This window comes from Melospiza melodia, chromosome 3 (assembly GCF_035770615.1).
Source record: "Melospiza melodia melodia isolate bMelMel2 chromosome 3, bMelMel2.pri, whole genome shotgun sequence".
Lineage (NCBI taxonomy): Eukaryota > Metazoa > Chordata > Aves > Passeriformes > Passerellidae > Melospiza > Melospiza melodia.
In genome coordinates, this window is record NC_086196.1 from 69387906 (window position 1) to 69414732 (window position 26827).

The window sequence follows — 26827 nt, forward strand, 5'->3', positions numbered from 1 at the left end:
CACAACTTTCTGGTGAGAGGTAAGAATACCCATCCATTTTCTGTTAGTTTCTTTACCATGTGAGAATGAAACTGCTAACACATGTGTAGTAAAGGATCTCCCAGCTGCATTTTCACGACCATCTTGTTTTGGTGGTTTGTTCTTTTCTGAATTTTTGTATTCTTATCTTTTAGATGTATTTTTAGGAGAGAAGACAGTAAGCCATAGCTATAGCAACAACAACTGCTGTTATTTCTAGGAGCAGAAGCTACACATAACATGCAGTTATTTTCTGTATTTTCTATATGTGACCTGCACAGGGACACCCAAATTGATCTGTCACTTCAAAGGTTTTTACATAGTAGTAGTCTCAGTAATGATGCTGATGATGGAAGCTTTGGGTTTTAATGAAAATGAAGATGTGCTGAAAAGTATGGAAGTTGTGTAATAGACAAAAGAGAAGAAAAAGATTAGCCTGCGAATATGATGCAAATTGTTTCTCACCTCGGTGTTGCTAGATTTTCTTGCCTTGACCTAGAAAAGTCTTAATAAGCCAGTAACACTTAATTGTGGGGTTTTTATTCCTGTCTAATTACTATTTTGTGTTGGCTATACCATGTGAAAAGATATTCTGCAGAATTAGATATCTCCAAATTCCGATTTGTAAGTAGAAGCCAAATTATTTTATGAGTCATTTGAGCTTTTGAAACTCCCCAGTGAATGGAGGCTACTGACTCACTGAGGGATGCTTTGATTGATTACTCTGCACATAAGAACAGCCACGATGGCTCAGATCAGTGGTCCACTGAGCTCAGTTTCCTGCTTTCTAAACGTTATTAGCAGCAGATGCCTAGAAATGTGCAGGGGCTGGGCACACTTCAAATGAACACTCTCCCTGCCTCTTGCTGTTTTCAGCTCCATGCATTTCCTAAGCCTGATGTGTTTGTCTCTTTAGTTACTCACTGACTTTCTCCCCCAAGTACTTGAATTTGCGAACTTTTGGTAACTTATAGAACATCCATGCAGTTCTGTGTACCAGCACAAGATGTAAAAGACATGTTCTTCCCCTCTCAGAAGATAAGGGAGAGTGACAAGTGAGCTGCTAAAAACCAATGTCCTCTTTTTTTCTCTTCCTTAAGAAAATGTTCCTCAAAGGAGAGGCACGTGCTTACTACGAACTTCAGTACAAGAGACTCTTATCTTTCACAAAGACACGTGGTTAAGTATTGTTAAACACTTTATGTCAAAAACCTGTATGAGAGCAGAGATATTAATAACCTGGTAAAGAAAAGCTGTTTTTTTAACATCTACAATTAAATGAATGAACACCCAGTGATTAAAAAAAATCGAGTTTCTATGATCTGAGGTGTGAGATCTACATTGGTACAGACCCCACTACAGGCAAGAAATTGAAGGTAATCTTACAAAAGGACAGGGTCCTGTGGCACAGAGTTATGCTCCTCAGAACTGCAGCAATGCCCCTCAAACCCTGGAGGGTTTCCTAACACCAAAGTGTCCCGCAGACCTGTGCACGCAGAGAGCCCATCCGCAGGGAGCAGTCCAGGTGCAGCCTAAAGAACCCGGAGGAGACACAACCCACAAAGCATGGTGACTCGGTAACAATCTAACTTGCCTTTCTGGTAGCATTCCTCTTTAAAATACGTGAGTCATTTCTGCGTTACGGGCCTATGGATTTAGGGCAGCATAGCCTAAAATAGCCCACGGCAGACGCTGGGAGCGGCGTACCGGGGGCTCGTTACGGATTTGTAGAGGCCACGGGCGCCTGTGTGAGCGAGGGGCTCGGCGGTCAGTCCAGCCGAGTGTAAATCCCCACGGCCGTGCCCTGCCGAGCCCCTGGAACGGGGCCGCACCGCCGCCGGGCCGCTCCTGCCGCGTCTGGGCCGCGCCACCTCGGCCTCATCCCGGCGGCGCGGGCTCCCAGCGCCGGGGACACACCGCGAGCGGGGATCCGAGCATCCCGCGGAGCCGGGCGGGGCTCCCCGGGCCGGGCCCCCGGCGCCGCCCGGGCGGGGCGGGGCGTTCCCGGGCGCCGCTTCCGCCTGTGCCGGGCGGGCGGGCGGCGCGGCGGGGGCAGCAGCAGGATGCTGAGCCCGCGGGAGCGCGGCGCCGACCTGGCCCGCTTCTACACCGTGACGGAGCCGCGCCGCCACCCCCGCGGCCACACCGTCTACAAGGTCACGGCGCGGGTGAGTCGGCGGCCGCCGCCCAGCCCCTCGCCCCCGCGGCTCCCCGCGCCCGGCCTGCAAAGCCGCCGCTGGGTGCGGAGCAGCGCCCGCGGCTGCCGTGCCAGCCCCTGTGAGGGACACGGGTGGGAGACAGGGAGGGAGGGCAGGTGGAACGCGGCGGCCCCTCCCGAGCCGAGCCCCGCTCGCCTCCTGCAAACTTGTAGCCTCGCAACGTTGTAATGGCCTCAGACGCGCTTTGCGATTAACTCTCCGTTCCCTCGCTGTGCGTGGCAGGGCGTGCGAGAGCAGCTTAAAAACAAACGGCTCCTTCTCTTTTCCCCGTTCTTCCGGCCCAGATGCGGTGTGTGGGTGGCGGTGGGGTTGCCCAGCGTTGCTGCAGCCCCGCAGCGCAGCGGCGCGCCCGGGAGGAGCCGGGAAGGAGCCGGGAGCGGGCGGGGTGCGGGGCTCTGCACGCCCACGGCGGCAGCACCGAGCGGCCCCAGCCGTGCACGGAGGCTCGGCCTGCCCGGGAGCGGCCAGCACGGCGGGCACAGCGCTCCGGGTCACTCGGGCCTAGCACCAGAGGCTGGGAAGCTGCTGCAGATGTTGGGAGAGCTGCTGTGGTGTTGCTGGCTTTGATGAAAGCTCCGCGTGTTCTCCCAGGGAAATCCCTTGCTTTCTCTTCCACTTTCCTATTGAACCAAAAAAGGGAGGCGAGAAAGTAAGTATGTGGAGATAGGTTGAAGAGGAGTGGCAGTTTAGCTCACAGATGTGGTGGGATATAGTGAGAGCATCAGTAGAGGTGTCACAGAGAGACAGAGTTCCCTTAAATGACCCGTGATCCTGTAGCTGCTGCAGCCGTAGGCATCCTGCCTGTGCGAGCAAGACATGCTTGTAAGCACCCTCCTCTTAATTCAAATACAACATCCTGGATATGTACAGAGATTGTAATGTCAGTTTGTTAGCCTATGATCAGTTTGTATGACTTGTAAAATTAAAAATTAAAAAAAAAAATTTTTGGTCAACTACCTACCTACCTACCTACCTATCTCTCCAAGTTCACCAAACACAAATATGTTTAAACCATTCTTTTTTGTCCAATACAATGTAGTATTTGTGAATAGGAAAAAAAGAGCTGCTTTTTCCTATGGTGCTGCAATTTAAAAAGACTCTCCTGAAATAGATGCAAAGAAGAAGATAATACTGTCACATTTTCTGCAGTTGTTCTTGATGGCCCAAGTGTGTGTGTGTGTGTGTGTGTGTACTAAAAAGTTGTGTCAGTGGAATAAGGACTAATAGGAATGAGCTAAGACTTCTTGCTGCTTATTTTGCTCTGGTGCTTTGTTCTTACCAGCCAAAGCCATTTAAATTTCTCTGTGATGTTTTGGTTTCTGTAGAATTGTTCAAAATCGAGTTGTGGCTGACTAGTTGGGGATGTCATTCTCGCTCCATGTCCCACAAACTGAGGGTACTCTGGTACCTTTCCAAGTGAGACAGTGCAGAATCAGCTGGTGTGCGTGATTTAGCTCAGAGCAAGGAGCTGATCAGTCTGTGAGCTGTCCAAATTCAACTGACTGAACCAGAGATCATTAGTTTTTTACTGTGTTTTGATAGCTAAAATCACCAAAGGGAAAAATTATTCCCTTTTTTTGCAGTAAAGGATGCTTTGGACTCCCAAGTGCAGAAATATGAATAACTTTTTTTTTCAGCAGGGCTCTGTCTGGTAATCTGTTGTATAGTACTTGAAGTGAGGATTTGGGAAATTGAATAAAATGATTTAAAAAGGATTCAGTGTACATATCAAGTACCCTTTGTGGTTCTTTCCTCCTGTTCCTGTGGTGATCTGGCTCCATGGTTGATATCACAGCACTCCAGCTGTATTTGCTGAGCATCAGCTCAGCAACTTTGGGGGACCGCCAGGAAAGAAGTGAGGTGGGCCTTCCTGTTGTGTTGAATATCATTCTGGCTGAGATCTAGGGTAGTCAGGATGTGTGAGTGGAGATTTGTGCCTCCTTAGTGTAGTATGTGAGAGAATCCTTTGTGAAATGAAGTTGAAGGAACTTTCTAAGTAATGTAGATAAATAATCAGGGATAAGAAACCACTTGTATTAGTGTGTCCTAAACATCTGGCCCAAGGCATAACTACCCATGCAGTCTCTGCTGAGTGCTAATATCATTATTGCAGCTTTTTTCTTAAAGGTTTTGTTTGTATAGCAAAGAATATGTATTTCTCATAAACTGTAGCATAATTTTAAATGCAGACAAGTTTAAAGGAATTTTAGCTTTTCAATACCCTTTTCCAAATGCAAAGAAACAGATAGATATTAGCAAGTTGTGATGAGGAGTGTTCTTTAACAATACCCGAAAATATAGGCCACTAATAAAAGTTTAGAGAATTTGGAAGATTAAAATCATTAATGATAATTAAAGTTCTAATGAGTTATGTTGGATACCTGCAGGTCAGATGAAGAATGGGGTAATCTGAAATGCTTTTCTCGATGTTGAGGGTCCTTGTAATATCTCTGTTTCCTGAGTCTGGTGCAGTAACTACACATTGCTTAGCTCATTAATGGGTATCCTGATGATATTTTTGAAAATAGGTTATAGATGTGTAAATAGGCTTGTGTTACAGATTTGCAGAAGGAACTGACTGCATGGATCCTTGGGGAAGGATTAAAAAAAGTACATGGAAAATTTAGGGGTTTGGGTCATCTTTGCCAAGTGTCTAGGTTGACTATAGATTGAGAGGAAGGGGCAGACCTCTTGTGAGATTGACCTTCAGAAAAGGATATGAAGAACAAAGTAGGACAACACATAAATTATTACATACTGACTTAAAGTTGGCATGGCTGGGAGATATAGAAGGCGATGTAACATAAGAACAAGTGTGAAACAGGGCCTCTGGGTTTTATTCCAGATTCTTACTAACTGGCTGGGTAATTACTCATCTCTCTGGGTCTCCTTCTGCCCATCTGGTAACTTCCCTAGCTGCCAAAACTGTTGCAAGGCTTTAACTAAAGGTGAACTGCAAAGCAGAGCAGTTGGTGTCTGCCCTTTGGTGTTCTCTGTGATGTGTAGCCATGCCTGTGATATTTTCTTCCCCCAGCTCTACAGACTCCTTGCATCAAGTATGCCAGCTATTAGAAAAGGAGGTTAGGATTATTTCACCAATTGTTCTTATAAACTGCCTGGTAGTGAATGAAAGAGCAACAGCCACCAAGGTTAGCATTTGGTAAAGTTACCAAATGTTAGATTACTCAAGAGTGAGGAAAAGTTGAGAAGGGTTTTGTCAATGTAGACTACGCTGGAAGAAGAGGACTTTGGTGTGCAAGGTGAGAGAGAGAGAACATGGAGCTGCGAAGGAAAACGTTTCATGTCTTTGGGAGATTGCTAGAGAAGGAAACACTTCTCTTTTCCATCTTGTCTCCTCCAAAATGTGAGAGATGAGCGGCTGGGCTGTAGTAAACGGATGGTACAAAATCTGGGAGGCTTTGGCAAGGATTCTTGCAAAATGGAAGTGAGGAAGAGAGCTGAGTTTGTGGGAGATGTAAGAGGTGTGCTATTGTCACTTAGCAAGAGGAGAGTGTGGATTCAGTGGTTTCCATCTCAGCAGCAGCTGCGTGGTGCCTGCGGAGCGGCGGGACGGTGTGTGAGTCTCTGGGGTGCCCGTGCCGTGGGCTCCCTGCGCTTCCCTGCACGCATCACCTCCTCAGGGCATCAATTATTCCAGGGTGTGGCGCTGGGGACAGTCCCAGTTGCATTGGGAATGCCCTATTTTGCTTTAGCTAACAATAGACTAATTATTTTGTTAAACAGCTTTGGCTCTTGTGATGAAGGATATAGTGACTTGCACAAGATAATTGCAGTTATGAATTAAAGATGTGTCTGATTGGTTTGTGTGTTTGTGGGGATACGCTCTTACTGCTCTTTATAGGACCAGAACAAAACTTGGATTACAAAGGCTTTTGTGATCGATATTTATTTAAAGAAGAAAAACAAATCTTGATGAAGTACAGGCTTCTTTATGGTGTGCAGCCAAGCCTGATTTTCACTGCAATTTTCCCCTGGACTAAGTCATTTATAATTAATTGGGCCAAGAGTTTTTAAGGAGAAACAAATACGCCAGGATAGTCAGAGGTGTTTGCGCTCTGGTGATTGTAAGTAAAGTGGAAATACTGTCTTACTAAATACAAATCCTCACATTCTCAGTGAGGTTGTTTGCAGCTTATATTAAGCCAAGTAGTCTTAGTGAGCTCTTCTTATTGGGAATAATGTGGCCATAATATGAATTAATAGGAAGAGACTGGAAAGATGATAGGAGATGTGCTCAGTGTAGCTTTGTTTTGAGAGATGCCTTTTGTGCCATTCTGCCTAGAATGTACGTCTGTCTTGATGTGTGATCACAACTGACTGCTGCTGAAATCCCTCACTGTGTTGTCTTTGGGTATTTGACTTCTATAAAACTAAATCAAAACTTCCTGAGTGCACAGGACCATGCAGCTGTTTGCCTTTTCCCAGACTTTTCTCTTCAGTAACAAATCATTGTATGTTACTCTTTAACTTCCAAACTGAAAATCCAAGGACTTACGTGGTTTCATTTTTGTTTTGCCTTTCAGATTGTTTCAAGAAAAAATCCAGAGGATGTCCAGGAGGTAACATTTTAAACTTGTGCAAATGTCTTTATGAATCACACTATCCTTTGAAGCATCTTTGATGTAATTTAGCAGTTTCTGTGTGTTTTGTCCTTGTAATTGAGCCAACAATTTTCATGTGTTTCCATTTGTCTTTAGCTTTCATAGTTAAAAACAGTAGCTAGTGTAACATGATGCATTTCATCCCTCAGTGATGAATGGTGACTTGAAACAAAGTCTTAGGGACTAAAGTGTCTTTTGATGACAAAACTGCTTTGATAACTTAACAAACTCTTTTCTTGGGGCTGGAATTGGCAAATTGATGGTTACTTAACTCCTACTGGTAAAATTAGAGATCAGTCCACAATTCAAGTCTTAGGTCTCAGCTGTAGGTACTCCTTTCCTCTTTAACCAATGCTTCACTGAAAAGCCTACACCATTACTGTCTGTTAGTGAAGAGGGAGAATGGAGGAGTCTAGGTGTTGTTGAGAGAGATTAGACTGCAAGTCATAAATGTTATGCCTATCTCTCTGAGGCTCCTTTAGTATTTTCCAGTGATATACTTTGACAAAACTTTAAAACTGCTTATTTGCCTCTTCTGACGAGTCTACGAATAAGGGTCTGATCTATTCTTGTGCATCTTAAATATCTCAAAAGTCTGTCACAGAAGTCATTTGTTGAGGGAGAAAAATACACCACATGTATGTGCATTGTAGATTTTTTTTCTTTTTAATTAGGAAATCTTCCCCCTCCCCCGCCTTGATTTTTTCCTGGACTAGTGACTTGACATGGTTACTATTATACTATGTACCTGCAAAATCTTCCCCTTATGGTTTTTCAGACACTGTGTAACACATGCATATGTTCAGTTTCTGGTCTAGTCTCTTACTGCAGCTGAGGAGAACCTGCATAGTTGATGAAAGAAGAGCTCATAACTGAATTTATTGCATCATTGAATTGGCTAATACATCTAACACCCCTTTATTGCATCTTTCTTTGAAATCTTGAGAATCAGGCAAGCATGAGCATTGGTACTTTTTGCATTTTTTTAATCTCTAGGAGATTAAAATAACCTATCAGAATCAGAGATGATCATGGATCTAGTTTAGAACTGCATTACTGTAGTTTGTAGCTTGATGTTCACCTTTTCCAGGGAGACTCCTGAATTGAACCTATCCATGAGCACATTCTGCCATTACCTTAATCATCATTTGTGAGGAAAAGCACTTTATAAGAGCTGTTGATGAGTCCATTCATCAGAAAAATATATTGTAAGTGTCTTTCAGCTAGAGTATTGCATGAATATGTGTTAAGTAGTTTTGACACAATAGCAAAACCATATCTTTTAGTTGTTGCTTTGATTTGTGGCTATAGGTTACCCATGCAGAGTTTCACATGCTCTCAACAATAAGAGGACATAAATATGAGATGAACTTTTAATAGTTGTCCTTTTCCACCTTGCATTGTACCTTATTAATTATTCTGCATGTGATAGCATGTTAGATGCAGGGTGAATCTGTTATAAGCATTATCTGAAAATAGTTGGTTATTGCAAGGAATATCCTAAATGCTAGTTGACATAAGGGGGAATTGTAGTCAGAAACCCTCATATGTTGAGACCTTTTCTGTTACATGGCCTCTTACAGTAAAAAAAAGAACTGTGGGCAGTCTTTGGAAGAAAAAGAATATGCCCTTAACCTGCTCCCACTGAAAATAAATTTACCTCAGTTTTCCAGAATGCTGAATGAGGAATTAAATAGGAAATTTTGTGCACAAGACCACCTCATGGCTTTAGGATGTGTCTCATGCAGCCTGCTTCCCACATCCATGTAGGACCAGTGAGCTGTGCCTGCCTCCTCCTCCAGGTGTCCCTTAGTGCCACTGCTGTGGTGTGAATGCATTCTTTACATAAGTGCAGCTGCTCGTAAGGCTGAGTGCTGTGACCTCAACTCCACTTGCCAGTTTTCTGTCACATCTTTTGGCTGCCCTTTGGGATACAAACCTTTACTACTGCAGCCAGTTAGAGCTCAGGGTAATCCCAGCTGTTGTTGTTGGGGCAGGAAGGAAGAGAACCTTGTAAGGGCTTTCCTCTAGAAAGAATGAAATAGATCAATGTGAAGTTTTGTGTGGGGATAGCAGATGGAGAAAGGCCAGTGGACCTAACTTTAATGTCCTTGCTTCTGGGGACTGATGGTGGCAATGTGGTGTGTAAGGCAATTGCATCTAGGGTAGTCCTGTGGTTCTTTTTTTCCTTTTCATTTAGGAGAAAGGCTTATTCATTGTGGAACAGATGAGTTGCATGAGTTAATAGAGATCTACTGGCTCTTGCTATGACAAGCACCTTATTGCATTACAAGTCTAACATATGTTTTATGATATACTTGCTGTGCTTCATTGGGCCTCAAAGTACAATGTGTCCTTCCTCCAAATCTAATGTCTAATGAGGATGGTAGAACTTTGCTAACTTTGCTGGGCCACATGCATGCAAAGGCATGTTTTCCATGAGCTTCTGGAAGGTTTTAGGATAACCTTGGCTGCCTTTGCTAAGCAAGTTACTTAGGGACATTTATCGTTGCAGTGAAAAATGATGCTTTTTAGTGGAATGAAATCTCATGCTCTTATTTTCTGGCAGCTTTTCATGTTGTTTCCAAGTACTGACAATACAGTAACTCAATGTTTAAAGAATTCACCATCTTAAGCAATTTTGTGTTCTATATGCACACTGCTCAAGAAGTGCTAATCATGCACTCTCTGGTTATTGGATTAGATAAAAGTACAGCATTGAAAAAATATTATTTCTGATAGCAAAATGACTGGTTTGCCTTCTTGAGATTCCTCACTTGTGTGTGAGGAGTACCAGCTGTAATTAAGTAATGAAAATGTGTGCCAATAAGGGAGTCAAAATCAGGACTGGTGGTTCCAATATAGCTAAATTTATAAGGTGGTTAATGTGTTGCCACACTAAAGCTTTGCATGTCCACTGTTGACAAACCTCTTACCTTATATCTGCATTGTTCTGGACGTAGGACTTGCATCTGCTGAAACTTAGAAGGCCTCTGATCGCAGTATTAAAAAAACCCAGAGAAACAACAACACAAAAATGTTCTAAATTGAAACCTTTTGCTTAGCTCGAAATCTGGTTTGCTTGAAAAAACATTCAACTTAATCAATTATGATGGCTCATGAGAAGGCAACCTGGTAAATCATTCAGAAATATTGTGGAATATTTAAAGCTGTGGTTAGTTGTATTAAGTTAATTGAGATATTTGACTGGTGCAACTGTGGAATCAACTGCTGAATGCATGCACTCTCCTTTTTTTTTCCCTTCTGTTCTACTTTAATCACTTTACATCAGTGTTGAGGTTTATTGTGATGGCTTAGTGAGTCTGACCAAAAATGAGGTCAGGATATAAAAAAATCTGTGTTAATATCTTTTCATCCTGATAACAAATCCAGTAGCAGTCAAGTGTAAATGTTATTGTTTACTTCTTTCATTGGTTTGATTTTCCTACTGGGTTCTCCTATTTTCTTGAATAGAAAGAATGGGATGGAAGAAGGATAGATACCTGAAGTAGATACCTGACTGAGAGATGACTACTTTCTGGAAAGGAGGCATCAGGAATAGCTGATCTTTATATTCCTAAAATGGAGTTTTTTGTCTAGATTACGAAAGGAACAAACTGTGGGGTTTCTTTTTGGTGTTATTACAAGAAAACTTTTAAGATGGAGGCTAGCATTTACATCTGGTCCCCTCTTTACATACACAATTTAGGAGCTGTTTTCTAGTCCTGGATGCTCAATATAGTGTCCCTAAAAATCCCTTGCTTGTATTGGGATTTCTCTTCCCTGGTTTTCTCTTTTGCTGTTGTCTCTTCTCCGCACCTGCAGCTGCACCAGGCACAGTGTGCTGTTGAATGTTGGATAGTGCAAAACTCCTGTTCAGCATTTTTTTCTCTCTTACTGGCTCCCTGTGTAGGTCTGGATCTCAGAATGACTGAAGCAGTGCTTCCTTTGCCCTCCTTTGAGATTTTACTCAGTTTTTCTTTATGCACTGAGGTGTTGCTAGCCACAATGTGGGTTGGGGACAGATAATGACCTTTTTTATGCTTGTTACACTTGGCAGTTCAGACTGTATATTTTTGTTAAACAAATTTGCTGGAGTTAGTGGTCTGATGTGATTAACCCAGTGGATTTGTGGTGTGATGTAATATGAACAATGAACCTCACTAATGCTTCTCTCTGGTTTTTCTGCTTCAGATAATTGTTTGGAAGAGATACAGTGACTTTAAGAAACTGCACAAAGATCTTTGGCAAATTCATAAAAACCTATGCAGACACACAGAGCTCTTTCCACCTTTTGCCAAAGCAATAGTGTTTGGTAAGCATAATTTCTTCCTGACCTGCTGACATTCTTTGATAACTCTATATCTATAAATACATCTTGTTTTGTAGCTGGATGAAAATTTTTCCTTGTGCTTTTCCTACTCGTAGGTGTGCTGGTATCATAACTTGATGCTTTTATTTATTTTTGTAATTTATAAGAGTTTATGTCCTTGCCTCCAAGTTAGACATAGTTGCTGAGATATTTATTGATGTATATGTTCTGTATCTTTACCAAATGCATTCCCTGTTTTCAAGAGCATAAAGTCTGTATTACCTTTGTGAACAGCACTTGAACAGCAAAAAAAACGTTTTAAATATGAGCTCTCTGATTTTGAGTGATGAGCTGTATTAAAGTATTGAATGGTTGTTACAGAAAAAAATATTATGGCAGTTTGATTGGAATTGTCAGTTTTATCTAGCTAGGCTTTTGAGATCAGTTTTACAGATTTCACCAAAATAATCTGCCAGAGAAACAGGTGACAAAAAGGAAATTAGCTCTTATAGGTCTTAACTTCATCCTGATGTGTATGTCCTCATGAATGAGCTGTAGATGGACTTCCAGTGAAGTGGTGTGAGTGTACAGAATTCCACCTGCCACACTTTTTTTAGCAGTGTTGTGTTTATAAGATCACCTTTTTTTAGTGTATGTTCTTCATGTTCAGCACAAACTGGAGCTATGTTTTTGTGTACATATATATCACACAATGTCCACTGTGTTTTTAAGTGTTTTTCAACAATTTTTTAGTATGTTCAGCATGTTTGGTATCTTTTTTGCTCTGCAGGCTCTGTGAGTGTTTCTGAGGCATTTCTAAAGTTTTGCTGACTGTTGCTATTGGTGTACATTTACCACCTGCTTTTGAAACCTTTTTCCCAAAAAATTTAAAGTTGTATTTTGAAAGTGTCTAAAAAGTGTTTGACATTTGTTTACACATTTGGTTTGGTTTTGCATGAGCTTTTTGGTTTCTAATGTGCTTTTGGGCTTAAAGGTTTCCAATGTGGACTATTTTTAGGTGTGGTTTTGGTCCCTCGGGCATGGCTAAGATGTTATTTCTGTCCAGGATTTCTTTAGTGGGTTCTTTTTGCATATATACACACACAGTATGGTTTTTCAGTGTGTTATTTTATGAGTTATCCAGTGGAATTTTTTCGGTGTATCCAGTATATTTGCTGGGCCTTTTTAGCATGAATTTGCCATGTGCAATTTACAATTAGGCATTTTAATGGTTTTTAATCTTTGAACATCTTTGGTGGTTTTTTTGGCTTGCATCCACCAGATCCTTTTTGGTGAGGTTTTCAGTTTCTGAGGTGTATTTTGGGTTTATTAAATCCTTTTCAGAACCTAAGGCGTTTTGGGCATATGAAATTCTTTTTATGGTGTTTACAAGTTGGTTTAGTTTGGTGTTTTTTTCCTTTGTTTTGTTTTGTTTTTTAATTAGCATTCATTTGTGTTCATGGTTTCTCTGTGCACCTTGTACGGGGTTTAGTGTCCAGGATGTTTGGCATTTTTTGAAATGCATCTGCCATATACTCTTGTTTCTGGTCTGGGATTTCTGTGTGTTTTTTGGGGTGGATTTTGGTTCTTACAGTGTTGCCCCAGTATGTTTGGCATTATTGCAGTGGTATTTCAGGTGTCCAGTATGTTTGGAATCTTTTGGCGTGAATTTCCAACGTGCTCTTTTTCTGCTAAGTTTTTGCACTTTTAAAAAATAGTCTTTTGTTTCTTAGGCATTGCTGCAGCGTTGCTTTCCATTGCCATGTGTTTTGGATATGTTTTGGTGTTTTTTTAAACATACAGCACACTTCAGCATGGATTTGCCTTTTTTTTTTCTTTTGCATTCTGCTACCACATCCTTTTCTTCCCTCTCCCATATTTTTAGCATTTTTAGTGTTGAGCTTGTTTGGCATTTTTTTACCACACCTCTAGGGCATGCTTTATGTGTATTTGCAGTTCCCATGTGTTGTGTCTGGTTTTTGTGTTTATTGCCATATATGTTTTTGCATGGTTTGGATGTATTGTGCACGTTTCAGCACCCAGACAGTATTTGGTGTTTTTTTGGTGCACATCTAGTGCTGCTTTTTGCAGGTTTTCTTTGTGTGGCATTTTTTAGCAGTGTTGGGCAGTCATCTAGAGGCTATTTTCCCAAATTTTCTGTGTGGCTTAGATTGGTATGTTTTAGCACCAGTATGTTTCACATTTGTTGGCCTGCATCTATGAAGCTGAATTCTGATGTAGATTTTGTGCCTCTCTGCTAGGTGAAATTCCTGGTTTAAATTGTATTTCACATAGCCAAATTGTATCCAAGTTTCATGTAATTTTATTTTTGCTTATTTAAGAAGTTGGATGTGGGGTAAGTTTTGGTGCTATGTCAGAGTGTGGGCAATAATTGTTAAATAAAGCTTATAGTATTAGTTTCATTCTGAGATTATTTTAAGTCTGATTTACCAAGTAGAGTTCTCACTGGACAAATTATTTACAAAGCTAGTATTTGCAGAGCATAATTTAACTTCAGGTAGAAGATATGATAGCTATTCATAGGGGAGAATAGGGGAGGGGTAAAACAAAATCAGGGTGGAAGAGAGTATAGGTGTCCTTAATAATGTCTTAAATAATTTAAAATTGCTATAAATGCAAATTAATTGTTTTTACACTAGCTCTGTAAGCAAGGGAAGAATTGAGTGAAATCCCTTCTGAAAAACATCCTTCTTCTATTGTATTTAGTGAACAAAAGTGACAGAAATGTACTTTGTGAGAGAAGGAAATACACAGAAACATTCAATGCAGTTATTTATTGAAAAGTGCTTTGAAATTAAAACTAAACGAAAACAAACCCCCCTACATTTAGATGAAGCTGAGACACAGAAGAATACAGAAAAGTGGAGTAATGTAAAAGCAAATTTTAAATGACTGGTACATATCTGAGAAGAACAGCCCTATTTGACTCTCTGATTTAAGAATTATTTTTGTATTTACAATATAAAATATATTGTGCATCCTTCCATTGCAATTCTGCACATAGTAGCTGCCATATGATTTATTTTTATTTAAAATAAAAATCCTAAGGTTTTTTTTGTACTAGAGGAAAAATACAATCTTTATAGATAACAAGGTTTTGAAAAACTCGTTTTCAGTCTCATTCTGTTAGGGATGACCTGCAAGGTCCATCTCTCTCAAGATCTTTTGTTTCCATGCTGCTTTGATGGACAATTTCTGTAGTATTGCTTCCCTGTGGCAATGTTACAATTGTTGCAGCTTTTAGACTAGTTTCTAATTAAACTTGTGAGTAGAATTGTTGGCAACTGGTGGGGGGTTTTTCTGTGATTTTTTTTGTCCCTTTTTTGTTTTGTTTTGATTGGTTGGGGTTTTTTTGGATGCCTGTGCTTTAAATAATGTATGTACCTGTTGTTTGCAGAGGGTGCAGTTTGCAAAATGTGCATTGGTGGCTCTGACAGTTGAATTTAGTTGTAGTAGAATTGTTAAAGCTGAGGAGCATCTCCAGTTCAGCATTGAGAGTTTCAGGAGATGGTGTGGAGAACTGAGATGTATTTAAAAACAAATATGTCATGCTGTGCTTCCATATTTCATGCAACTAAAGACTTGCCACAAAGTGTGTATGTTCTTATGTTGTTGTAGTAGAGCTGCTTGTATCAAAGTAGAAAAATCCTATGGATGGGAGAAATAAATCATCTGACTTTCTCTGTACTTCACTTGAACATTTTCCACTTGTTTTATAGGAAAAACCTCAGTGAACTTGATCATGGAAATCTAAAATGTTCTAACATAACCAGCTGCTAAAATTATGATACCTCTATCTGGGACATGATTACTGTCCTATCCTAGTATGCATTAACACAATGTTTTCCAGTACTTTCAAGCTACCTCTTTTTTGTTGTTGTTGGACATTGGTAGTAATTCCATATGTTGACCATACATGGCATTTTACCAAAATATGGGTAAATCTGTATGTATTGTATCTAGCAATTGCAGAAATGTACTCTAGTATAAAAAAAATGCTACACCCCCCCAACCCACCAAAAAGGAAACAGAAACTCCCCAGATATTGATAACTTGCTAGCAGTGAGTCAGAAAGATGATTTCCATTATAAAGCTCACATAAGGGTGCTCTGTGTATTTGAAGACACTGAATGAGGTAATGTGTTTGTGAGTTTGGTGCCATGTACAGTAGGAAGTCTTGTGAGAAGTTGATTGAAACATAAACACACACTTTGCTGGGTGTTTAGTTGCTCAGGTCTGCTCCACAAAATTAATTGTGGATTCTTTTAACAGGAACTTACGTTTAGTTTTTATGTAAATAGGAAATGTTGAATGGGTCATTGCTGGAGGAGTAAGAACTGTGTTATACGCTGAAGTTGCAGTTGACACTTCTTAAAAATATCAGAAAGATGTGATCCCTATAATGAAGTGTGTGTATGTCTGAGAATTGTAAAGACTAGCAGAAATAATGTTGATTTAGATGCAGAATGACATCCTGATAGAAATGTTGGAAGAGTCAGCTGGCTGTGTAAGCACCTTTGAGCATTTCCTTGAGAAGAGTGACAATGAAAGTGTTGAGCAATACAACATTGCTTGAAAGTACAAAAAAAGGAAAAGGAGGAAGGAGGTGGGCAGGGCTGCCTGGGAATTAAACTGCCAGCAAGATGCCAGGAGGTCTGTGAACTGAACCAGTACTGAATAATGTTCTTCCTTCCCCTAAAGCCCTCTAGTTCTAGAAACAGTTTTCCTGATGCTATCATGATGCTAATGGACTGGAAAATGCGACAGTGACTAATGTTTCAGCAGCTCTGTTCTAACATGTATTTCTATTTTTTTAGCTCAGTGTCCTAAGAAGCTAAGGCTTGTGTAATTGTGCCTTTAGAAAGTCAAACCCCTTACTGATGTGGCTAATATCAGCTAAATTTGAGAGTGAAGGGGTTGCAAATGTAGTTATACCTCTGCAAAGTCTGTGAAATGGCAGCTGAGTAAGGAGAGAGCATGTGTTTTGGTGCTGCTGAGGGCCAGGCAGGCTCAGCTCATACCGGTGAGGTTTGCAGCTGCCTGGCAATCAGTGAATGCACACTGTCCAGCCTGACAGGGCTGGTCCTGATGTGCCCTATCTGGTGCCCAGTGGAGATACTGAGAAGATGTAAATAAGCAAACTTTGTTTTTATTGAGCTTGATTAAATGAAACAGGGAGAGATTCTTGAGAAACGAGGAAAAATATCTTACAGAATTTTTTTCTTACAAAAGTTTTCTGGTTTTGGTATTGTTAGGTGTTTACTTCTTCACCATTGATTTCCTACTGCATTGTAACAGCGTTTGTGTGAATTTGTAGATTCATTTAGCTGGCTCATGCTGCTGTGCTTTGCTGAGGGAAGTTGTTTTCTTTCCATGACGTCCAGTTTTGCATGTAATGAGCCAAGAGCCCTAATGCACCCCCAGTGCTGCTCTGAAGACTTAGGAAGTTTGTGAGCAGTTTAATGGGGCCTGATTTCAATGTTCCCACTCACTGTGGTAGCATTGCTTTTGCCTTCTTTCTGCTTGCTTGTTGCTCACTCTTTTGTGCAGCTGCTCCTGTTTGTACAGCTGAAACGGCAGGGTGGGCAAGGCACGGAACCAGTCCAGCTGAAAATTAGCCCAATGATGTCTTTTCTTTTCTTTCATGGGAAAAATAAGCCCTAAAAGCTTTGTTTGTGATCTTGTGAGTATGTGTGTGTCTTTTTAGTTTTATTTTCTTTTTTCTGATACCGCATGGGCAGGAGCTATTTACTTGAAGAATTTCTGGAAAGAATCCTGCTTTGATACTTTCTTCTGGGATTATTTTTTTGCTTGCTCTAAGTATAAATGAATTTTGCTTTTGTATTCAATGTTTCTTTTGTCCTCTTCAAAGGTTAATGCCACAGAGCTGTCACAGGTGGTTCTTATTTTTCTGGTCATGCTGTTACAGCAGTACTGTTTCTTGAACTTGTCTTCCCAGTCCTTTTTTTCCCCTCTGTATAGCTGTTGCAATATCTGTTCTATTCTCCTCCAATTATTACTGTTAACCTCTACCCTTTTTCTTTTGTAAACTTGTAACTATTTCAACAACAAAGTGATGTTGATATAAAAAGCTAAAATAAGTTGTGCGCAATTGTGAAGGATGTGAATTTAAGGTAGCAACCCAAGGGTTTTCTCCTGAGAAGCAAATCTCTTCAGGTGAACTGTGGGATTGTTTTTAAGTATGTTTTTTCTAATTGGAATGTTTTGGGTGCTGAGTAGAGAAAAAGGAATGATCATACATTTTAGTAAATGAGCTGCTTCCTGCTCTGTTTACCTCTTGAATCCAGAAGGAGATGAGACCCTGTCTGCATGGAGTTACTTCAGAGGAAAGCTTCAGTGTCTGGTAGCAGGGCTTCACCATCTCCCCTACACTTTGTCTCCTCCATAAATGGCACCTTGGAATTGAAGATCTGTTTGGGGGCTTTTAGCAATACTTTGTTTACTACCCGCTCATATTGTGCGTTGTTCTTGAGAATACGTGAAGATTGCTCAGCTCCTTACAGGATTTGGGCCATAATCAAGGCTGACACTGACTGGCATATTGTCAAATTGTGCATGTATCATTTATTGTCAGATAACACTGGACATCCGTTAGTGTCTCTTGGCTAATCAAGAGTGTTGCCTCACATATTCTTACGATGAGAGGGCGAAGAATTCTTGTCGTAGCTGCCAGCTTTCATCATCCGAGCGGATTGCAGAAGATGGGACTCTAGGGACAATTGAGAATAGGAAGTTTGAAGATTTGCTATGTTCTCCTGAAGCGTTGGAGTGACTTTCATAGACTCAGGGCATTGTCTCCAGAAGGTTGCTTTTGTCTCGTTTGTTTTCTTTCGCTGTAGTTGTTATTGCAAAATAAATGTGTGGTTATTTCTAAAGCTGTCAATCTGTGTGTCTGTTCCAGGGCGATTTGATGAAACTGTGATTGAAGAAAGAAGGCAATGTGCTGAAGATCTCTTGCAGTTTTCTGCCAATATCCCTGCTCTCTATAACAGCAAACAGCTGGAAGAGTTTTTTAAGGTTGGTTAGTATTTGCAGAAGTATTTGCTTCTTACCGACATGACTGAAGTGCAGTGCTGATTCTGCTTTACTTTATAAACCACGGAATGGCAGTGAGCTGCTCTGACATGCTTTGGGATGGGACTGGGGCTTTTCCGCTCTCTCTGGAATTGTGGCTTTAAAAAAAACCCCATGCCACACCTCTACAAGGTGGAAAGTTTTACAGGAACTTCAGGTGAAGAGATTTAAATTTTTTTTTTATTGAATGATGAGCAGAACTTGTGATGATAAATTCCAGTGGGAAGTAATAAAAATATTGTCACTGTTCCTGTATTTTCAGTAGTTGTTTATAGTTTCAAACCAAAGGAGTGAAGACTGTTTACACTGTTTCCTTATGGTCTTTGTGGACTCAGGTCCAGAGCAACAAATTTGTCTTGTAACTAGTCCAATCTGCTGCTTGTACAGTGCTGTGAGAACCAGTCCCCATAACAAATTTTAGGACAGTACATTGATATGGACTTGCTCTTTATTACAGCTGAAGCAGTTTCTGTTCAATAGTTCCTTCAAACCTCTTTATTTTCAGTAGCTTAGCCTAATGTACTGCAAACTCATAAGCATAAATTTACATGGACCCATGATAGTAACTCTCTGGAATTAAGGAAATGTTTATCTGGCTGAGATGGGACTTAAACATATGAATGTGTTTAGTATATTTAAATGATATCTATATGCTAAAGCAAAATTTTATCAAAGCTTAAGATTCTTCACTTGTTTTCGTGATGAAGTTATTGCAGTGTTCTTTAAAATACTTAAAATAATATTTTTTAAGCTTTGGTGTCAATAAATGACTGGGAGACCGAGTTTAGACTATTTTACTTTTTGGTTTATTTGCATTTACATTTTTTCAGTTTTTTGGAAATACTTCTGTGGTTTTGGGTAGTTTTTCAGACCTCTCTTTCCTTCCTTTGCTTAATGAAAGTGTTAGTTTTAGTCTCCCAATGGATCTTTTCTGGCTTTGCAGGGAAATGAATAAAACTAGAAAACCAGTGGTTTTTTAGGACAAACTATGTCTTCAAGGGGGGTTATGCAAATGCAATAATTTAGGCTCATTTGTTAGCTGATGTCATGTCATGCTTTCCTGTAAGAGAGCCTTAGGTTTGGTCTGTCACCAGCTCAGCCTGTGTGCTTTTAGCTCTACCCATGGGTGGTTTTGTTCCTTTTCAGATTTTTGTGGCTGTAGAGAGAGAGACTTGGACAATGAATTCTTAGAAACATCTGAAGGGAGTGTTCTGATCATCTATGTGCTATAAACTCCAGAAGAACGAGCTGGCTTGTGTGAAAATGTGCTGGGCTGGTTCAAGACAGATTAGCAGTGCCTGTTTGTAATACGATTTTGAAAATGGTGCACTTTTTGTTAAAGTGGCATGGAAAGTATGCACCTGTATGTGAAGCAGAAATTTAAGAAAATACTGAAATATTTAGGTGGTTTCTAATGCTATTGTTACTTCTCTTAGCTTTGATTCCTTTCAGGCTTGGAGAGGAATGTCCTCCTTGTATCTTTGTAAATTCTCAGCTGTGACTGAACTCAAGATAGTGAGTCATGGGTGGGACATTAGTCTGATGGACAGTCCTGTGCTTGGGAGCACCACTGAAGGGCACAGACTATATGTGACACAATAGATCAGGAGCATTGTTATTCTCTCCCTGTTAGACTTGGGTGCGCAGGTCTGTGTGGTTCAAAATTCTGACACTGCAGTAGGCTAAATATTTAGATCTCTAGTCAGTCTGTGGCAACCAAACATAGCTTAACTGAAAGTTCTTGTTTAATTTTGCAGACTTATATGGTTTAATTCAATTCATTAACTCTAAAATAATGGAGCACTCACTGATAAGAAAAAAAAATATCATTTTGGCTATCACTTCTGTACAATGAGAATTTCCATAGAGCACAGCAGCTGAGTAATTCCTTTGCCTCTTTTTTTTTTTTTCAGGGTGGAGAGGTGCATGATGGCTCTGAGTTGATTGGTCCTGTTGAGCCTCTGTCTGACTCTCTGACTGACAACCTGTCTGACTGCAGCTCTGAAGGTTTGCTCTCTTTTCCCACATAACCTCATAGCATGATCTGTTTTAAAGCAGCTCATAAATGGCAAGTGGCAGATTTCTTCATGGAGCATTGGCCTCCAGTTTCTGTTTGCTTGTTGTGGCAAAAATGCTGAGCTGGGATTGGCAAGAGAGAAATTGGGCTCAGCAGAGCTGTCTGCACCTCTGGAAGTTTTATTCTAAAGGTGTACATGCTGACTTGGATACCACGTGTAGAGTAATTTTAGTGGCACTTTTAGGGACAGTTCACTTGCACTAAAAAATAGTAGAGCTGTAAGGAAGGGTCAGTCAGCCTAAATAAATACTGTACTGGAGCTTCTTGCCTGCCTCTAGGCTGAGTCAGTGAAGCATTTCTGTGTACCATGCAATCTTTTAGATATTTATGTATTTCTGAGTTATTCTTGGTCCTTGTGATTTCCATGAAATTCTTCTTCAACTCTTAAGTTTTCCTTTGGAATTGCTTAGCACTCATGTATAAATCCACATTATTATACAAACACTTCTTAAGCTTACTTAGGAGGGGATCTGATCATTCTGGCATAGAATTTGCTTTGATAAAGCAATCCTTGCAGGACAAAACATGGGTTTTGTCTTCTGACAGTGGTTGGTTAATTTTTTCACTTGAGGTTGTATGACTTGCACTGGGATCTCTGTATAAATAACTTTGGACTTAGTTGTACAATATATTCTACATAGGAAGTGAGTTTTGCATTTTATTTTGTAGTACCTTCTAAGATGTTAATGAACTAATGTCCCCACAATATTTTGTTCTGTGAAGGGAAAAGTATAGAAGTTGTTGTTGTTTATATAAAAAACCATTTAGGTTTATGTTTATATAAAAACCCATGTTTATATTAAAACATATATGTTTATATGTACTTGTTTAGTTGAAGAGGGCAGTTATGATAAATACCACTAACTAGTGTTAAAGGGTTTTAATGATTTCTGTGAAATTTAACATTTCAGATTCTGACAATGCACTCACTTTACACTGTGCCCTATAAAATAGACTGCTTCTAAAAGTGCTTAATGTGAACATTTCTATTCATTATTCACAAGGGCCTCATTTTTAGCAGAAGAAAACCACTTCCTTTATGTCAGATAAAATACTGAAAAGAAAAAAAATGCTGTAAAGTAGAAAAATTCTTTGATACCCTTCTGAATCGGCTGGAGGGCTTTTACGGGATCCTTGGAACAACTATGAGCACAGGAGTTGGATGTGCTGAATGTGAATTTTGTGGAGTTACATTTTCTAAAAACCTATGTGTCTTCCAGCTCACATTGTCTTATGCTTGAAAGCAGATTTTGGTGGGCAGGAGGCTGTGGACAGAAGGAACGTCTGTGTTTAAAACCTCTAGATGGCAGTGGCAACACTCGGCCCTGAGTCCTCTCCCTGACTCTCCTCACAGCTCCTGCCTGCAGCTGATTTTTCCCAGTCTGATTATGGCAATTAACTGTGCCTGGTTCACTCTGTCACCTTCTGTGGGCATGCAAGTGCCTCCAGGTGGGCACTGCTCCTTCAAGCTGTGGTGCTGAGAAGTAGCAAATCCATCCCTTAACAGGTGCTGCTGTTTGCTTTTGAGGGTGGGTTGTGTTTTCTCACTTTTATCTGTTCTTTCCAGACAAAGTTCATTTTGCAGAAGGTGTGCACATTAATGGTGGAAGATGCAAATTGACAGTAGTAGGAATGTTTTTGTACCAAAATAAGCAACAATTATCTTGCTTGTTAAAGGAGGTTGGCAGTTCATGCTTTTGTAGGAATCTGCTTTTCAAGAGGCCAGGTTACCCAGGCTTTCCACCAGTTTTTGGAAACTGTGTTGACTTTTCAGATACCTTTTTCAGACTAGTACAGAGATTTGTGTTCAATTTCAGCATCATTATTCTCATCTTATATTCCAGATAAACGGTCACTTTGTCTTCTCTGAGTACACTGGATGATGTTCAGATGTCCCACTTGCTCATCATAAATCTTTCTATATTAATTAACTTACCAGATTCTTTAGAGAACTTCATCAGGAAGTATATATTTTTTTTCATTCTCTTTTTTCCTCTCTCCTGTTTTACCATGTACACATTATCTTTCCAGAAATAATCCTGTGCACCTGAGATGCTTTCTACCCCATAAGCTGACTGGAAACCCCATGACTATAGTTGTGTGGTGCTAGCTCTGGACTCTAAACCTGACCTAAAGAAAAGTTTATTAGCTCAGGCTCTGTGCCATGCTAGCTGTGTTCATAGAGCTTTTGGTCCACTTGGCTACCAGACAAGAGCAAATGTGGTTTTGTTTGGCCTGTAGGGAAGGGAACTTGAGTCTCTGTGAAATCTGCTGTGTGGATGGGCTCTGATTCATCTCATCTGGATGACCAGAACACCCTTCCAAACCCCCCAGCTTTTCCTTTCATGGTTTCTCTCTGCACTCTTTGTCCATCAATCAGATCTGCTTTCATCACCTGGTACCTCTAAATGATGTTTAATAAATGCTCAGTTCTCCACCCCTAAATTTGATATTGCTGCCCCTAAATTGAGCAGGTGAATGGCCCATTATTATTATGCTAGTTAATGAATCTTCTGCCCTCCTCCAGCTTTTCTGTTGTGAGTTTTTCTTTTCTTGCAGGACTGGGGGCTACACAGTTTTCTTCTCTGCCTGTACACTTCCCTTTATGGCCCTTCCATGAGAAGATCAGGAACATTGTCTCCTGTGCACCCTGTCCCTTCCTCTCAAGTAGTATAGTGTCCTAAGTATCACTGTCCCTTGCTTTTCAGACAAAGAGTGGCTGGTAATTTGTTGTCCTTCATGTCTTTTTCCTCTCACTCATGTTAAGGACCTGCTGGCTTTTGGAAAAGCAGTATTTCTGCAGTGCCTTCTTACTCCTCTTCCATAAATTGTAAACTCCTGTAACTTTACAGCTGCAAAATGTAAAAGAAAGTTGGAGTTAGTTGCCTTTGAGTCAGCTTCTAGCTGCTGCCATATACTTTTTGAAAATAAGTCGGAATATGTTACTTGGAAATGTGGTTAAACTCATCACTCTGACAATAATATATAGGAGAAAGCAGACAGCAGGTTTGAGCTCAGAATTTACTTTCTGTGGGCATGCAAACAGCTAAATATCTTGACCTTGTTGCCTGTTTTATTGCCTCAGTGGGTACATGTGCCAAGGTGATAAAACAAACTGCTACTTGATATCCAGGTGGCACTGCCAAATTTGTGGCTTGCTCCATATGTCTCATGCAGAGTACTGTTCTGGAATGACGTTTTTGAGACTGAAAGCTGGCTTTTTTTTTTTTTCCCTTGTGTGTAGGTCCCAGCTTTGAAAACTTTCCTGTTTTACATCTCCTTAGCTGTAAATCGTCAGAGCAGTGAGAGATAGGGACTATAGTCTTGCTGTTGTTGAAATGAGGTGGCGTGTGAGGTTCAAATAATCCCCTGTTCAAGCAAGGACCTGTGTTTTATTTTTTAAATCTTGGAAGCAGTGAGAAATGGCAAACCTAATACCTATTTTTAATGGTGTGGTAGCAAATGGGTATCTCTGATAGCCAGTCAAAGAGCAGTTTCATATTATATACTTTTACTTATAGGAGGGTCATGTATTTTCATTCTGATGGCAAAGGAACTTGTAATCTGTTGTACACATGGGTGTCAGAAACATTTTTGTCCTTCTTTTCAGTTCGAAAGGATTTAAGTGGGCTTGATGATGTGACACTTACAAGCCAGTCGGAATGTGGAGGTGAGATCTAGAAGTTGTCTCCATTACATTTATGGAAATTAAATCATTAGAAAACCCTAATTGAATGAATGCCTTTTATGGATGATAATCCTTACAGAATGAAATGGTATATATGTAAAATAGCATTGTTGCCATTTATTCCCAAATAACCATGTGAAAAGTACCTGTGGTTTAGATACTGAAGGTCAGTTTGCAGTATGGGTGTAGTGACTTATGGCAAATGTAAAATAAAATGTCTTAGCTCAGATCTGAGTGATGAAAGAGGAGCTAAGTAATTTATTTTACCATGTGTTAGCAATGAAGGAAGATTATATGTATTAAATGTGAGCTGAGTGCTGCATGATGCATAAGCTGACAGTAACTCTGTGTTAATTCAAACTCCTAATTTACTGTTTTGAGGATGCTTCATCTTGCTGATTATAAACAGTATGTTGGGATTTCTTGCAACAGTAATTTGGCTCCTGTCACACGGGTTTAGTTTTGTAATTTCCTGGAGCCCAATGGTGAGCTGCTTTGGAAGTTTAAGTTGGGTGTTAGATGTTGGTCTCTTCATTCCCAGTACTGAAATGAAGACTGGTTGTTCTGCAGAGTTTGTCATTAATTTTTAAAGTTATGTTTCTATAGGTACAAAAATATTTTTAGAGGCAGCATTGCGATCAGGGAGTTTCTGTGGGTATTCTGAGGAAACTGCATAAGTGAAAAGAGCTAAATCTTTGCATGGGCTAAGGAATTTTGAAGGCTTCTAAGGTATGTGAGCAATCCAGAGTAATGGATGCCTTTCTGACTTCCAGGCTTCTCCAGTGACAGTGACCTGATCTCTCTGACAGTGGATGTAGATTCTCTCGCCGAGGTAGATGATGGAATGGCATCCAACCAAAGTTCTCCCAGTAGAGCTGCTGGCCTTTGTGTCACTTCTGAACCCCCAGTCCAAAGCACGCTGGCATCTGAGCAGGAGTGGAGCAAACCTGAAGGAGAAAAGGAAAGCCATGGTTTGTTTACTGGAAGCTTAAAATCCAAGCCAGGCAAACAAGATTACTTGGAGAAAGCAGGCGAGTTAATAAAACTGGCCTTGAAGAAGGAGGAAGAGGAAGATTATGAAACTGCCTTAAGCTTTTATAGAAAGGGGGTTGATCTGCTTCTGGAAGGTGTTCAAGGTATGGATCTTCTCATGCTGTTTGTCTTCTCCTTGGTTATGTTTGTTTATGACATTTCCATGGCTAACATCAGCTTACTGCATTGTAGAGAAGTGATCTGAAATGCAGAGTTACACGTGCCTGGCTTTCATGGGCTTGATAGCTGTGTTGATAGCGCGTGTGAGAGAGAGAGAGAAACTTTTCTCTCTAAGACTGAATGATAATTTAGGGTCTCATCTTCCAAGTGCCCAGTATCTCCTCTGTTAGAATTGCAGCACAACCTTCAACTTGCAGGTAAGTAGCAAAGTGCTCCACTTTTGCCTCTTTCCTTTTTATTGCCTAGCCATTAATTAATATGTGGCACTTGCAGCACTGTTGAAACATTATTTAATTTACATGGTTAAGTGAGGATTAATTATCCCCATTTTATGCTTGGGAAGAGGCAGACTCAGGTTAACTTCCCAATCACAAAAGGATTAGAATTGCTCTTGTCTCACAGCCTCTTGCTTCTTCCATTAAACTATTCTCCTTTTCTAGCTAAAGGATGCATAGAAACTTAAATGCTTGCATTGCTGGAGGAGAACAGGGTTTTTTTTTACCTTTTCAAAAGACTTTGGTCTGTCAATATATGTCTGCAAAAGCTGTTGTTAATAGACTGGATGCAACTACATGCAAACTTCTGCCTCCTTGCACCTTGTCAGTAAGGGAGAAAATTTTTTCCTTTCTCTCTCTTGAGAATCTCAAGTGATAACCTCATGTAATCTGTGTTTTGTCCAACAGTGGCTTAAAACTATAAAGTACAGGGAAAGATTTGTTATTTCCTGGAGTGAATTCAGGGTCTGTGTATTGTGCTTCTGTCCCACACAGATCAAATGAGTGAGATTAGAATTGTGCCTTTGTTTGACAGTGTACAGCACAGGTGCATTCTGCTCTTCCAGATCTGGACTTAGACATGAATGTACCAAACACACACAAGCAAGAAGCCTTTGCTGCATCCCAGTGGGATGCACAGCGGTGGTCCAGACCTTCTGAACAGTTCTAGCAATGGAAATTACCTGCTGAGCTGATTTAATGGGGCCTGGCAAAAAATAATGGGTAGGTTACTGATGAGAACTAGAGGTGTGAGCCAAGATACGTGCATAGCCTTTGCTTAAAGTGTCTTATACTTTTTGGCAAAAGTAAATCCACCTCTTTTCAAGTCTCAGTGATGTCAGTAGGGTTGCTGCTTTGCTGCTTGTTGTGACTTTTCAATAGCATCCTTCCTTTCCTTGCCTGTGTTGTCAAAATGTTTTTCATTCTTAGTGTTGAATATGCTGGCAGTCTTCTTTTGGAGAGCCCAGCTATTCTTTCTTTGCAAGTACACTTTTTCATAGACCTGTGGGCCATTCAGTTGTGATCTTCTGAAGGATATCCTATTTTGTCATAAACACTCTGTCTGCCAGCCATGATGCAAGGCTGCCATGATGCTGTTTTGAACTGACATTTCAAACTTCAACTTCAAAAGCTTTCTTTATTAAACAGTTTCAAACTGTTAGGGCATGAAAACAAGTCAGTCTATTGCCATCAGTTTTGCTGTGGTAATTACCGTGTATACTTGAGTTGTGGCAGTGGTTAAACATGTTGGCTTTGAATTCATGGTAATTGTTAGGGTAATACATTT

General features: G+C 40.4%; 1 protein-coding gene across 1 annotated transcript in view; it reads left to right on the forward strand.

Annotated features, from left to right (window-relative positions):
- Positions 1-2065: 2065 nt before the first annotated feature.
- RPS6KC1 (ribosomal protein S6 kinase C1) overlaps positions 2066-26827 on the forward strand; it is an 85158-nt gene continuing 60396 nt past the window's right edge. The window contains exons 1-7 of the mRNA XM_063152165.1: positions 2066-2186; positions 6782-6817; positions 11054-11174; positions 18115-18230; positions 20201-20294; positions 23975-24034; positions 24826-25188. Of these exons, the coding sequence (XP_063008235.1) occupies positions 2082-2186; positions 6782-6817; positions 11054-11174; positions 18115-18230; positions 20201-20294; positions 23975-24034; positions 24826-25188 (895 nt within the window). The 5' untranslated portion in view covers positions 2066-2081. The remainder of the gene's footprint in view (positions 2187-6781; positions 6818-11053; positions 11175-18114; positions 18231-20200; positions 20295-23974; positions 24035-24825; positions 25189-26827) is intronic.